Below are 12,624 nucleotides of genomic sequence, written 5' to 3' on the forward strand. Positions count from 1 at the left end.
CTCAAAAGAAAAGAGGTAGAAAATATAACGTTCAAGGACCATGTATCTACAAAGAGATGTGTGCACCTAGTAGAAGCAAGGCTGTCTTCAAAGTCCAGAAAGGTATCATGAATGGTGTTGGTGTAAACCAGATGTAGTTAAATTCTGTCCCTTTCTTTTAACTCCTGCCTCCAATTTATCTCCTTATCACTTTATACTATTTTTACTGCATTTTGCTTAATGATGCATATCCGGAAAGGAGTAGTATGATGAGTTTGTGTATGTGCATAAGTATGTGTGTGTATATACAGATACATTATTTTCTGTAATACACTTCACTGGCGCAATTAGTTTTGTTTTTTTTAATCCTCAACTGCAATACTCAAAGAACATTTCCCTCCACCAACATAAAGCCATGGGGAAATAGAAATGAATAGAAACAAAAGATAAAGTGCAAAACCAGATGCCATGATTTTACCTCCTCCGAATGAGTCTTCCTGTCTCTGACCAGGAAAGAGAACTGGTGGAAGAACCATCCTTTAAGGTGATTGACTCAGTGCTGACTTCAACCTTTAAGCCTTTCATTTCAAAATTAAATCCAATCTTGCCAAAGTAGGTGTTCAGTTTATTATTCAAGAATTTCTTGGCTCCAATAAGCTGCCCATTAATTGTAATTCCTGCAAAGAAAGAAAGAAAGAAAGAAAGAAAGAAAGAAAGAAAGAAAGAAAGAAAGAAAGAAAGAAAGAAAGAAAGAAAGGAAGGAAGGAAGGAAGGAAGGAAGGAAGGAAGGAAGGAAGGAAGGAAGGAAGGAAGGAAGGAAGGAAGGAAGGAAGGAAGGAAGGAAGGGAAGGGAAGGAAGGGGAAGGGGAAGGGAAGGGGAAGGGAAGGGGAAGGGGAAGGGGAAGGGAAGGGAAGGGGAAGGGAAGGGGAAGGGGAAGGGGAAGGGGAAGGGGAAGGGGAAGGGGAAGGGGAAGGGGAAGGGGAAGGGGAGAGAAGGAGAAGGAGAAGGAGAAGGAGAAGGAGAAGGAGAAGGAGAAGGAGAAGGAGAAGGAGAAGGAGAAGGTATTACTGGCAGTGTCCAGATCCACATGATAAGAAGACTATGGTGTACAGGTAAAAGAAGCTATTTGTATAATTGGTATGGAGGAATTCTCTAAATTTGCTTGCAAAATGCAAACACACTTGATATTTTAACTCATTTTTATATACTACTAGTTATAGATGCTTAAAGTGAAATGTTTATTTATCCCAGCACATCTATACACACTTAAGGTGAAATATCTATCCCAGACATCCATCTCACTTTACTATCAGACTTTGAACACAGTCAGGATTTTCCAAGAGTCACACTGGGAAACCGCCTCTAATGTCCCATCCTTTTCCTACCGAGCCACCCCTTAGCTTGTAGAAATCTAGGCCATTGATCATGTTCACTCAATTCAAGCCATCCCTTTGCTAGGTCCTTTCCCCCATCTCCACGCATCAACAGCCCATGATCCAGGAGTCCTGGGTCAATTGTCCACTGGCTCTTTTTAGGTCATCTCAAGCCCTGAGATAGAAACTGAGCAGCTGCTATTCCCTTTCTCACCTCTTAGCTTATTTATTTATTATATATTTTGATAGAGTGAATGGGAAAAAAAATAAGTATCTGTAGTGTCACAATTGGGGTTGGCGCATTTATTTATTTATTTATTTACTTACTTACTCACTTATTTATATGTCACATTTATATAGCCACCCATCTCACACAAAGCGACTCTGGGTGGCAGATAGAATTATGGACAGAATCTTGGCATGGGGAGGACTTTCACCCTTCCTTGATCATCTATGCCTCTTTTTCATCAATGAAATGGCAACAGAGATAGAGTGTCTAGAGAAGGCTTGTTTCTGCATTGCCGCTCTAGGATTATGTCTCACTGGGGAAATGATGAACCAACTCTGTGGGCTGGGAAGCTGCTTGCACAATTGAACAGGAAGAGTTCCTTCTCTTCTTAACCGTTTGTCTGAGTTAGTGTGTTTGTGAACAATGCCAACCCCTCTTAAGGTTAATACTTGTTATGTGAACAGAGCTATTACATCTCCCAGTCTGAGCCTCAGGAGACCTGAGCACTCTATTCCCAACTGGGAGGCTACTGGCTTGCATCCCAGAGTGATTTTGCCAGCTTTTGACTTGTTCCCAGGTTCACTACTATGATTTGGAAAACCATTTTTCCCAACCCCATTTTTTATGCCTCTCAGTTAAACCATAGATTGCACTTTTCTCTTACCAGACTCTGCATCTGAAATTAAATTCAGGATGGTCCCTGGTTCAGAATCAATATTGAAGCAGATGTTCTTCTGTTGCCTTGGAAGGTTGATGATAAAATGTGGATCGTTGTCCACTGGAAACAAAGACAAAGGGAACGCCTCAGAGAATGCGAATCAGCACTTCTTAAATATATTACATGTCTTACATTGCAAATCTGTAGCCACACCCACTAAAAGATTTCAGAATGGTTGTCCAGTCATGTTGACTTCTGGAAATGCAAAGACTTTCTCTCCTGGTTATCCCAGGAAGAATAATCACTTGGGACCATGTCCACGGGCATGGTTCTTTACAAAATTCTCGAAGGAAAAACTAGGATTCTAGGCTCAAAGATAAACGTTTCTACAATGGTACAGTTTGTCCAAGAAGGGCGGCAGGGGAGAAAATAAATAGGCTGTGAGAGAGCATGAAGGATCAAAGGGAAGGAATGAGTGATCAAAACTCCACTCCTATAAGGTGGCATCTCTCTGTTTCATTTCTATATAGTGTATTTATTGCAAAGGAACAAGACAATGAAATGAAGATTTATTTATGTATTTGTGCATGAGATTTATGTCCCACCTTTCCTGTAGGAACTCAAGATGGCATATATAGTGCTCCCTCCTCTTACTTTTCCCCATAACAATAACTCTGTGAGGTAGGTTGGGCTGAGAGAGAATGACTGCCCCAAAGACTCCCAGGAAGCTTCTGGGTCTGAGAGGGGAACTACAATCTAGGTCTCCCACCCCTGGTCCAATATCTTCACCTCTGTGTCACAGTTGGATTTCCAAAGATTAAACAGAAACTATTGATCTACTCCAAGGAAAAATACAATTATGAACCCAGACAAAATCCTGTACAATGTCCAGTTTCCTTGCCTTGTCAATCACAGGTTGCCACCTCCAACTGAAAGAAATCCTGGAGACTTCCACAATAAAGGAGTGGATACGACACGCAGACGGGTATAGTATTCAAAACAACAAAAAACAGAAGGGTAGTGTCGGCCTCACTGGGTAAATCAGACAGGAATCAAGACCAGATGAGCTAATTCCACTTTATTGTAAAGCTACATTGCCAGAATCTTGCAAGTCCAAAAGTACAATCCTCCCCACCCATCTCCTTTACAGCCCAAGAAACTAGGGAGGGTCCCTTCTGAGCCTCTTGCCCTGCCTACTGTCCAGCTGTGGGCTATGCTGTCTCTTATCTGACCGTTCCCTACACAGCATCTCTTTGCCCCCATCTCCCAAGGTCTTTCCATACCATTTCAGGTAGGGCTAGAGATATCTCTCTCTCTCTCTCTCTGCCTGCCTGCTTGCCTGCAATGGCTTCTCTTTATTGATCTGCCCATTATTTCTCTCTCTCTCTTTCCTTATCAAAATTAATTGCCTGGAGATAATGAGCCCCATTTATAAAAGTAACTGATCCCCATCTCTGGATAGCAGTCATTCAGACACACATACACAAACATGTAAAAGAAGGAGAAGGAGGAGGAAGGGGGGGAAGGGGGAGGAAGAAGAGGAAGAGGTAATTGTAAAGCTACATTGCCAGAATCTTGCAAGTCTGAAAGTGAAATCCTCCCCACGAGGAAGAGGAAGAGGAAGAGGAAGAGGAAGAGGAAGAGGAAGAGGAAGAGGAAGAGGAAGAGATTTACTGAGGAGGGCTACCTCAGTAAAAGAGAAAGTATTGAATAAAGTATGGAAGATGAAATTGAGCACAGAAGAAAAGAAAAAGAGAATTCCTGTTCTGCCTTTACCGAAATGGTTAAATTCACCAGGCAAGCCACTCTTCACAAGCCACAGCTAATCTTCAGGGTCTTCTGCAGCTATCTTCTTATATTCTTATTAGCAAATGTAAGGTAAGCCCTCACTTCACAGGTAATTATTTGGGGGAATCTAACCTTCCTATAGGGTAAATATATTTGAATTCAGTCAAAACCTACTTCTCCCACTTATTTAATAACTGTTTCTTTTTTTCAGATAAATCAGTAAAGAAAAATCCTTCTCTCAAACATAAAACCGTAGGGGTAACAGATCATGCTTAGAGGAAAAAAACGCTTAATCTTAAAATACATCCATTTTTGAATTAATGAATGTATTAATTTATCCAACAGGCACTTCTCATCCAGCTTGCACTTAGTTTCCTAGAAAAACATAAACATCTCATAGCTGAGTGACAGAGTATGTGTTTTGAAGGCCAACTGTTCCAAGTTCAATTTATATCAGTTCCATGCAGGGTTGCAGAACCCTGGGTTGAAACCCCAAACTGCTGCTGCTAATTTTTGTTGACTATACTGATTGGACAGTCCAGTGGTCTAAGCTGATATGAAGCAAAATACTAGATTCTCCTGTTCTTCCCAAGTTGCAACTCAACAAGCCCAACACACCCTGATACTGAAACTAGTCAATGCCATATTTGCAAGAGGAGTAAATACCACCCCTTCCCTACCGCTGATACCCAAGGACTTCCTGATTTTACCACTTCCAAATTCATCCCAGCATCCAGTCTACTTGGAATGAGACTGAAGTCATGGAAAAGGTTCAAGAAGCCATGGAGATTATCATGCCTTCTCATCCTGTCCAAGGACTTCTGTGCAGCATGCGATAGTCCATAGGTAGATGCTGGACCAAATCAGTATCCACAATTTGACATCATCCAGCCAACATTGCATGGTAACCAGAGCTGATGGAATTGATGGTCCTACCACTACCACCACTACCAAAGTCATGTTGTTAAAGGCTGGGTGTGTTAGATCAATAAATGTCTTGCCTATGATGTATGAACTGCATCTAGCAGGGGGGAAAACATCCTTCTGCTTGCTGCAGATCCAAGGATATGGGAAGGGATCTCCCCCATGTATCAGGCCCCCCTGAACCAAAGAAGCAATGAACTAAAACAGAGAGTGGGTACAATTTCTTCTACCTGAATGTATCCTCTTGCTGTCAGCTGGGTTCTTTGGCAGGGTGCTGGAGTTATCAGCCTTGTATTGCCCTAAAATTAAAGATCCTGTTGTGGAAGAAGATGGATTAAATCTAATTATCTCACTGAGTAGCAGTCAATTCTTGCAGGGAAAGAAAGTTCAGATGAAAATGATACGCTTCCATTCCTTGTCACAAAATGTTTCTGGCAATAGTAGCTTCATTGAATTTATTGGAGGAGTCCTGGTTGTAATATTTAGGACTTGGAATGGGCCCCAACACTATCAATGGTTGTCACAAAGAAAAAGGGTTATATTTGACTCAAGAGAACCAATATTTTATTAATAAGTTGCATCTGCTACTTGATACAACTCTGGTCCTTGTCTTTCGTTCAGATTTAGTCTTGTAAATTCTGTTTCAACAGCATCAAAGTCATTAATGAAGTTCTTGTCAAATACAGGTTTCAGGGAGTTCTGCAAGGTGATATTAATAGCTGCCAGCAAAACTATCAAAGAAAATAAGTCTTTATAATTTGTCAGGTATGGTGTGTATTTAGTTCTTCTATGGCATTCTATAAGTTCAGAACTCTTTTCTTTTTTAAAAAAATTATAAAGTGTGGTGATTATTATTTTTTTAATTGAAAGTGTTCCCAACATTTGTTGACATCATTAAGAACAGAATGTATCAAGATGTTTCCCAGTGTTGATTGCCTTCTCAAAACATTTTCTGTTCAAGTTCTAAAATTTATGATGTCTACACCAAAACTTGTGTGTTGAATAACTGCCAGCTTTATAGTCTAGACCAGTGTTTCTCAACCTTGGCAACTTTAAGATATGTGGACTTCAACTCCCATGCTGGCTGGGGAATTCTGGGAGTTGCATGCTGGTCTAGAAAATGAGATAATTCACTAACCCAGTTAAGGATGATGTGCAATTGCACACGCTCTATATGCATATATGAACAATATATTATATATTTGGGTCAATTAAGGGATTAATGGTATGATATTTTTATATCTGGGGTATGGCATTTGGATCAAACCCCAGATGCACTAATGCTAGTCCCTTTCCTCCAGGGCTACTAGCACATCTATTCCCATCACTGTAACTATAACCCATCATTCATTCATTATATTTTAAGTTTCTCTTCATGGTCCATCCCATAGTTACAGCTGGGGCAAATCTATCAAATTCAGGTTGGCTTCAGATTCTTATTCTCTCTCTTCAAGTTCACTTCTACGTCATTAGAAGTTGCATTAAAAAAAAAATCTTTATCTTTCTGTAAACATTTTTTTTTCTGTGTAATTTCAGAAAACATGTATATTTTAAGAAGCAATTGCCCATTCCCCTTAATATATACTTACAACCACTTTTTCTTAATATGCCAATGTTTTGTGCAATCTTTTCAGGATTGCAAATTACATTGGATGTCAGCAAATGAGCAAATTTTGATTCATGCCCTCCTTGGGAAAATATGAATGAGAGTGATTCACATCTGGATAAAGGGGACTCAGTCCAACATTTGTTACCTGCAGGTATGGCAGAAGTTGGACCCATGACAACAGCTAAGGGACCCCCCGATTTCGCTGTGGGCTTCACCCAGGATGGGATGGAATTGTCACTCGGTTCTTGGCCAATAACTAAGGATCCTGTTTAGATAAATGAAGGAGATACATGTAATGGGTGATTAATACATACGCAATAGAAAGCTTGGGCTAAATGTAGTTTTGTTTACATGATATATTTTCATTTTATCATTTCTGGTCTTTCTTTTTCATCATAATTAGTAACACAAAGCCTTTTTTTTTTTTTGTATAAACAGTGTGTGATGATCTTACACAGTCTCTGAGATCCCCAGATAACATTTCTTCCTATCCACATGAGTGACCAGAAAGCTGGGAGTGGGGGACAGAGATTATATGGGAAGGAGAGGGAAAGGATGGAGTTTCAGAGAGAAAAGGAATGCATGTAGGAATAAGATACCCTTGTCAGTAACTCAGTAGAGGCACTGGAGAACCTAACAGAAACTAATGCAGTCCAAGGAAGAGACTGGGGAAGGAGTCCTGGCCCCAACGGAGATAGGAAATCTGGATAACTCCAAATCTGTCTGACCTTTCATCAGTGGTCAGAGAAGTTAGATGATATCTAGAGAATCTAACCAGAAGCTTAGGAAATCCAAAGAAAGGACACAGAGATGATGATGATCTTATTCATCTGAAATAGCCTGTGGTCCTTCATATATTTTTGACAACTGACCATTACCAGTAGTCAGAGATAATGGGCATTGCAATTTGGCAACATCTCTATGTATAGCGCGTGTTTACTAGCTCTTGAACTCAACCATTCCCTTCAGGGAAGCCGATATGAAAGAGGGGAATAACTATTTAACAACCTGTCTTTGTTACTAATGGGAAATCTGAACACACAATAATGTCTTTTGGCCTTTCTCTCCCCATCCCCACCTCAAACATCTTCAAAGATTTATGGATCATATTTTCCACGATTGTTTGGACAAGCTCTTGATAGTTCATTTGGATGATTTGTTGATTTACTCTGAGGATTCTGCCCTCCATAATAATCAGATCTGAGCAATTCTTCAGCATTTTCATTGGCAACTGCCTCCGATGTTGTGCTAGAGAAATATTCCTTTGTCATGCCTGCTACTGTATTTCCTCTGAAGAAATTCAGATGGCTCTAACTAAAGTACAATTCATCTTCCCAGTAGATTATTCCTCCCTGGACAGCATTTCTTGGGCCTTGCCAATTTCTACTCTAAATTTACTCCTAACTTTGCTGCATTGACCATACCATTGATTTGTCCTCTTAGGGTTTCCTTTAAGAGGGATCTTAAGAGATTCACATCTCAACCCATCTTCCACCATCCAGATTCTGCCCATCTCCTTGCTATATAGGCTGATGTCTTAGGAACTGGGATTGTACAAGCAACTCCAGCATTTTCAGACAATCTTCACTTCTATGTATTCTTTCCTTGGCAGCTGCTAACAGCCAAACAAGACTAAATTTTTAACAAGGAACTCGATTTTGGTATTAAAGAAGCCTTTCAGAATTGGCACTACCTTCTGGAGGGCATGTGCTATCCTTTAGAACAGTGTGTCTCAACCTTGGTGACTTGAAGATGTCTGGACTTCAACTCCCAGAATTCCCCAGCCAGCCATGCTGGCTGGGGAATTCTGGGAGTTGAAGTCCAGACATCTTCAAGTCACCAAGGTTGAGAAACACTGCTTTAGAAGCTTGAACAGACCACAAAAACTTAGAACATCTATAGACTCTTCTTGAGCTTGCATAGCGCCTAGTCAGGTTACTACATTTCTAAAAATCATTTTGACACTTACACTCCAAGTACGCAGAACAAGCAGTCTAATGCTTTCCCATGTAAACCAGAATATTTCATATCTTGAAAACTTCCCTAAGTCTATTCTTCACTCAGAAAACTTTGGAGACCCTCTACCTCCTCTGATATCCAGCTCACCCTGTGGAGAGTCTTGGAGCCAGAAGGGAGACTGCTACCTTAGCAGACTAAGTCCATTTCTTCTACCTGAATGCATGAACAATGTATAAAGTAAAACCCCTTTGTACTGCTCAGTTGGATGGCTTTCAGGAGGCCCTTTGCCTCCTTTCTCCTCCACTTTCTGGGAGCAGGGAAAATTCAGGCACAATGAGAGTGATATGTTCCTCCTTCCTTAAGGGAGGAGGTTTTGCAGTTCTATCCCAAGAGCCAGGTAGCTAGATATTGGGGAGCAGTGAAAAGCACCCATCATCTTCACGGTGATTTTGGATGGCCTTTGGTCTGAGTAAATTTGTCAGTCCTTCGAGGTAATCCAGACAAGAAGCACAACCCATGAGTACTAACACTACCTTTATTGTAAGGCTACTGTATAGGTTGCAAGTCTGAAAGCCCTTCTCCCTTCCCTTGCTTTTACTTTCCAGAGAACTAGGGAGGGTCTCTTCTGAGATGCTTTCCATACCCCTTTTCCTTCTGCGGGCTCAGCTGTCTCTTATATGACCGGTTTCCAGGCTGTGGCTCTTCCCCCTTTCTCCCAAGGTCATTCCCACAGATCATTACAAAATTTCAAGGTTGATGTTTCTTCATGACACATTTGTCACTGTGCCAAGCCTCAGACTGGAAAGTCTCCTAGTTGGCTGCAGCCCCTCCCCAATCCACAAAGAACTGGAAATGCAATATCCTTGGATTTTATATGTCAAGGATCTTAATGCAGTTTTGGTACTAATCAATCTTTTCTGCAAGATGGCTCTATCCCTGTCATGGCCTCTCTCCACCCCTAAGATAGCTTGTCTGCTCAATCAACAGGTTTTTCACAATCACTATTTCTCCAAACATCTGCTTCCTGATAGGGGGTCTCAATTTATGGCATATTTTTGGAAAGCCTTATTTCACAGTTGAATGTGAAGCACCTCTTATCCTCTGCCCATCATCCATAGTTCAAAGGAGAAAACAAACAAATAAAAAAGCTATCTTAGATCAATTGCTATGTTAACTGCCAGCAAGATATTTCACCAGAGAATTGCCCACAATCAAATTTGCTTATAACAACTCAGTTAATGCCTCCACTTAGTGACTGCCATTTCAGACCAATTGCTACCATCTTCTCCTCCTATTGAGACTCTCCTGGCCCTCTCCCATCCCCCAAAGCTCCTGATTCTTCCAGGACACATAGAAGAGGAGGAGGTAGAGTATGGAAAAGGAATAGGATGAGGCATAAACAGAAAGCCAGAGCTTCTAAGGGCACAGATGTCAGTAACATCAACAACTAATGAGTGCTCAGCTTCATGAAGCAAAAAACACCCAACCCTCTGAAATGTTGGAAAAGCAGGAAAAAGCAGCAGTGGGGCTAGGATGCTATGGCCATAAAAATGAATTGTAGCCTCTCTCTGACAAGGGGCTATCGGCTGTTTAATGGGCTTCAGGCTAGTTGCAATAATGTTGGGTTGACTGTTGGAGATTTCTGTTGAATTCAAGCCTAACAGCCAAGCTAAGGCATATAAAGTTATGGGTTGGAGAATTACAGCTGAGTCCTGGTCAGGGAGCCTGACAATCTAAAAACCAAAAGCTTCTCAAAATTTAACTCCAAATCCTATGATCTGGATGATTTTTAGATGATTTTAGGTCCTATCCAAACTTTCAGTATTACTAGTTCTCTAATCTTTTGTGGGTTTCCAGAGTCAGCCAAGAAATTAAGTCTGTGGGGTAGATGATGGAAGATAAACAGCCAACCATTTCCAAATTCTGCTAGTCTGCTTTTCTGAGATTTGGGGAATAGTCCTATAGCCAATGAGCAATCTTCCTTTTATATAAAAAGTAAGTTGCATTGTCCCCAGTAGCCCCTATCAGAAATATTTTAGAACTGTCACTTTTCCTGGAAATGCAATCAAGGTCAATGCACAGCAAAAGTTTTGCAATATACACTGCATCTGCCAGATGGCATGCAGAGAACCGGACTGAGAGTTGTTCAGTCGGTTCATGAATTGTGCCATTATCGTAATCAGATTCAAAGCTCCCAATGTGGAAGCCATTTCCCATAATCAGTAGGGTGTGAAAACTCTGCTATTATATATTCAGTCAGGGACAAGAGAAATTCACTCTGCTTCTTCAATTCTGAAGCAGTCTCGGTTCAGGACATGACATGGAAGAGAGAGAGATGTGACATTGGTTTTCACCCATGGGCTTTCACTTCCGTGCCATATGCCCCCAGCCCAAAGTGTATCGCTCCTCAAAGAATATTTGAAAAAGGTTTAAAAGCCAGCATTCCTCAATCTAGTGCTTTCTTAGTGAACCAAACTACAGTTCCCATGCAGAAGTTGTAGCCCAGTCCCATGGAAGGGGTTCCCAGTTGGGGGAACTGCAGCTGAATCAGACCACTTGTCCATCCTTCTCTTCCTGTACCCATTCTGTTCCCATGATCACCTCTTACTGGCTATGAAATAGAGGCTGCATTCACACAACTTGCTAAACGTAGTTACTAAAATTATCCAATTAATATGACTTACTGTACTGAAAACTAAGTAATCAATCCAGGTTCACATAACAGGACCTTCTGTCTCTGAGGATTTCTGCCCACTTGTAATGGTATGTAAGAATGACCTGGGGAGACAGGAGGAAGAGCCACAGACTGGACAATTGGCATGTAAAAGATATCTCAGTCCATAGAAGGAGAAGGGGTGTGGGAAGTGTTTCAGAAGGGACCCTCCCTAGTTTTCTGGAGAGTAAAAGGAGCGGACGGAGAAATACTTCCAGTCTTGCAAGATTCTGTTAATATAACCTTACAATGAAGATAAAGCTAGGATTCATGGTTGTGCTTCTTGTCTGTGATGGAATGGAATTATGAAGGCCAGGCTCAGGGAGATAAACATTTTCTTAGCTCCCCAGAACTGCGTGAGAGGAACAAGAGGATGAGACTGGCACCTCCCTGAGGAATTCACACTGTTATGGCTGGATGACTTTGGGAGATGAGATTTTAGTCTGGGAAGATTCTTGCTAGAGGTTGTAGCTAATAAACATACTGTAGCTGGACTGAATTGGCATTGTCTCCAGGAGTTCCTTGGGCTAGGCCTGACATCAATCTTCCCAGACTAAAACCCCATCTCCCAAAGTCATCCAGCCAGCTGGGGAATTCTGGGAGTTGAAGTCCACCCGTCTTAAAGTTGACAAGTTTGAGAAACACTAGCATAGATGCATTGTCGGGTCAGTGCAGGGGCTGGCAATGCTGCAGAGAACAGCAGGTAAAATTCTGTGAGCTTGAGCAACGTAAGGAAAAGGCCCAGGATGTCAGGCTCTTTTGCTTACAAAGGCAACAGGTGGGAACTCAGCAAATCCAGGAGTCTTTCAGGGCACATGAATGAGAGACCCAGGACGGAAAAAGGAAATATTTCTCCTTCTCCCTTGGAGAAGGCAGCTATCAACTCTTCAGAACAATCTCTCCGTTTTAGCCGTGTGAAGGGCGCTAGTATTGCATTAGCAGAAAGAAATGTCACTAGGGAGACAGATTGCTGCTCACATCCGACAAGGGCCAATTCCTAGAGACCTTCGCCTTGCTAAACCAGGAGAGAACGCCGCTCTCAACAGGCTTTCAAAGGCTTCCTGTGGTTTTCTGAAATGATGGGAGGAGCCCCCAAGAAGCTACTCCCCAAAATAAAAATAATTTTAAAAAAGCACTAGAAATCTTCCATGCAAAAATTAGCAGTTTCCACCCTACCCTTCACCTCTCACCGCCCTCCATCAAATTTCCAAGCTGCTGTATATGGTCAAGACATGGGAGAAGCACCCCATTTCCCTTCTTTGGTTTTATCCCCCCTCTCTCCCATGCCAAATGCCATACATGGATCACAGATTCCTCCAGGTTAAAGGTGAATTACACAGACTTGCCAAGGTGACTGATGCGTATTTATAATATAGGAGCCGGTTCCCGGC

At 41.6% G+C, this 12,624-nt stretch overlaps 1 protein-coding gene across 2 annotated transcripts in view; it reads right to left on the minus strand.

Annotated features, from left to right (window-relative positions):
• The window catches only part of ITIH2 (inter-alpha-trypsin inhibitor heavy chain 2), a 43,589-nt gene that overhangs the window by 5,555 nt on the left and 25,410 nt on the right, over window positions 1–12,624 (minus strand). Inside the window, exons 17-20 of one of the 2 annotated variants that reach the window (XM_088141405.1) lie at window positions 6,707–6,826; window positions 5,183–5,266; window positions 2,247–2,360; window positions 458–656 (exon numbers count right to left, since the gene is read on the minus strand). In XM_088141405.1, the coding sequence (XP_087997531.1) occupies window positions 458–656; window positions 2,247–2,360; window positions 5,183–5,266; window positions 6,707–6,826 (517 nt within the window). The remainder of the gene's footprint in view (window positions 1–457; window positions 657–2,246; window positions 2,361–5,182; window positions 5,267–6,706; window positions 6,827–12,624) is intronic. The other variant, XM_088141406.1, reaches the window with a different exon arrangement.

Source organism: Python bivittatus, unplaced genomic scaffold (genome assembly GCF_059951505.1).
Source record: "Python bivittatus isolate LINGU-HERP-01145 unplaced genomic scaffold, Pbiv_v1 ctg000330_np1212, whole genome shotgun sequence".
Lineage (NCBI taxonomy): Eukaryota > Metazoa > Chordata > Lepidosauria > Squamata > Pythonidae > Python > Python bivittatus.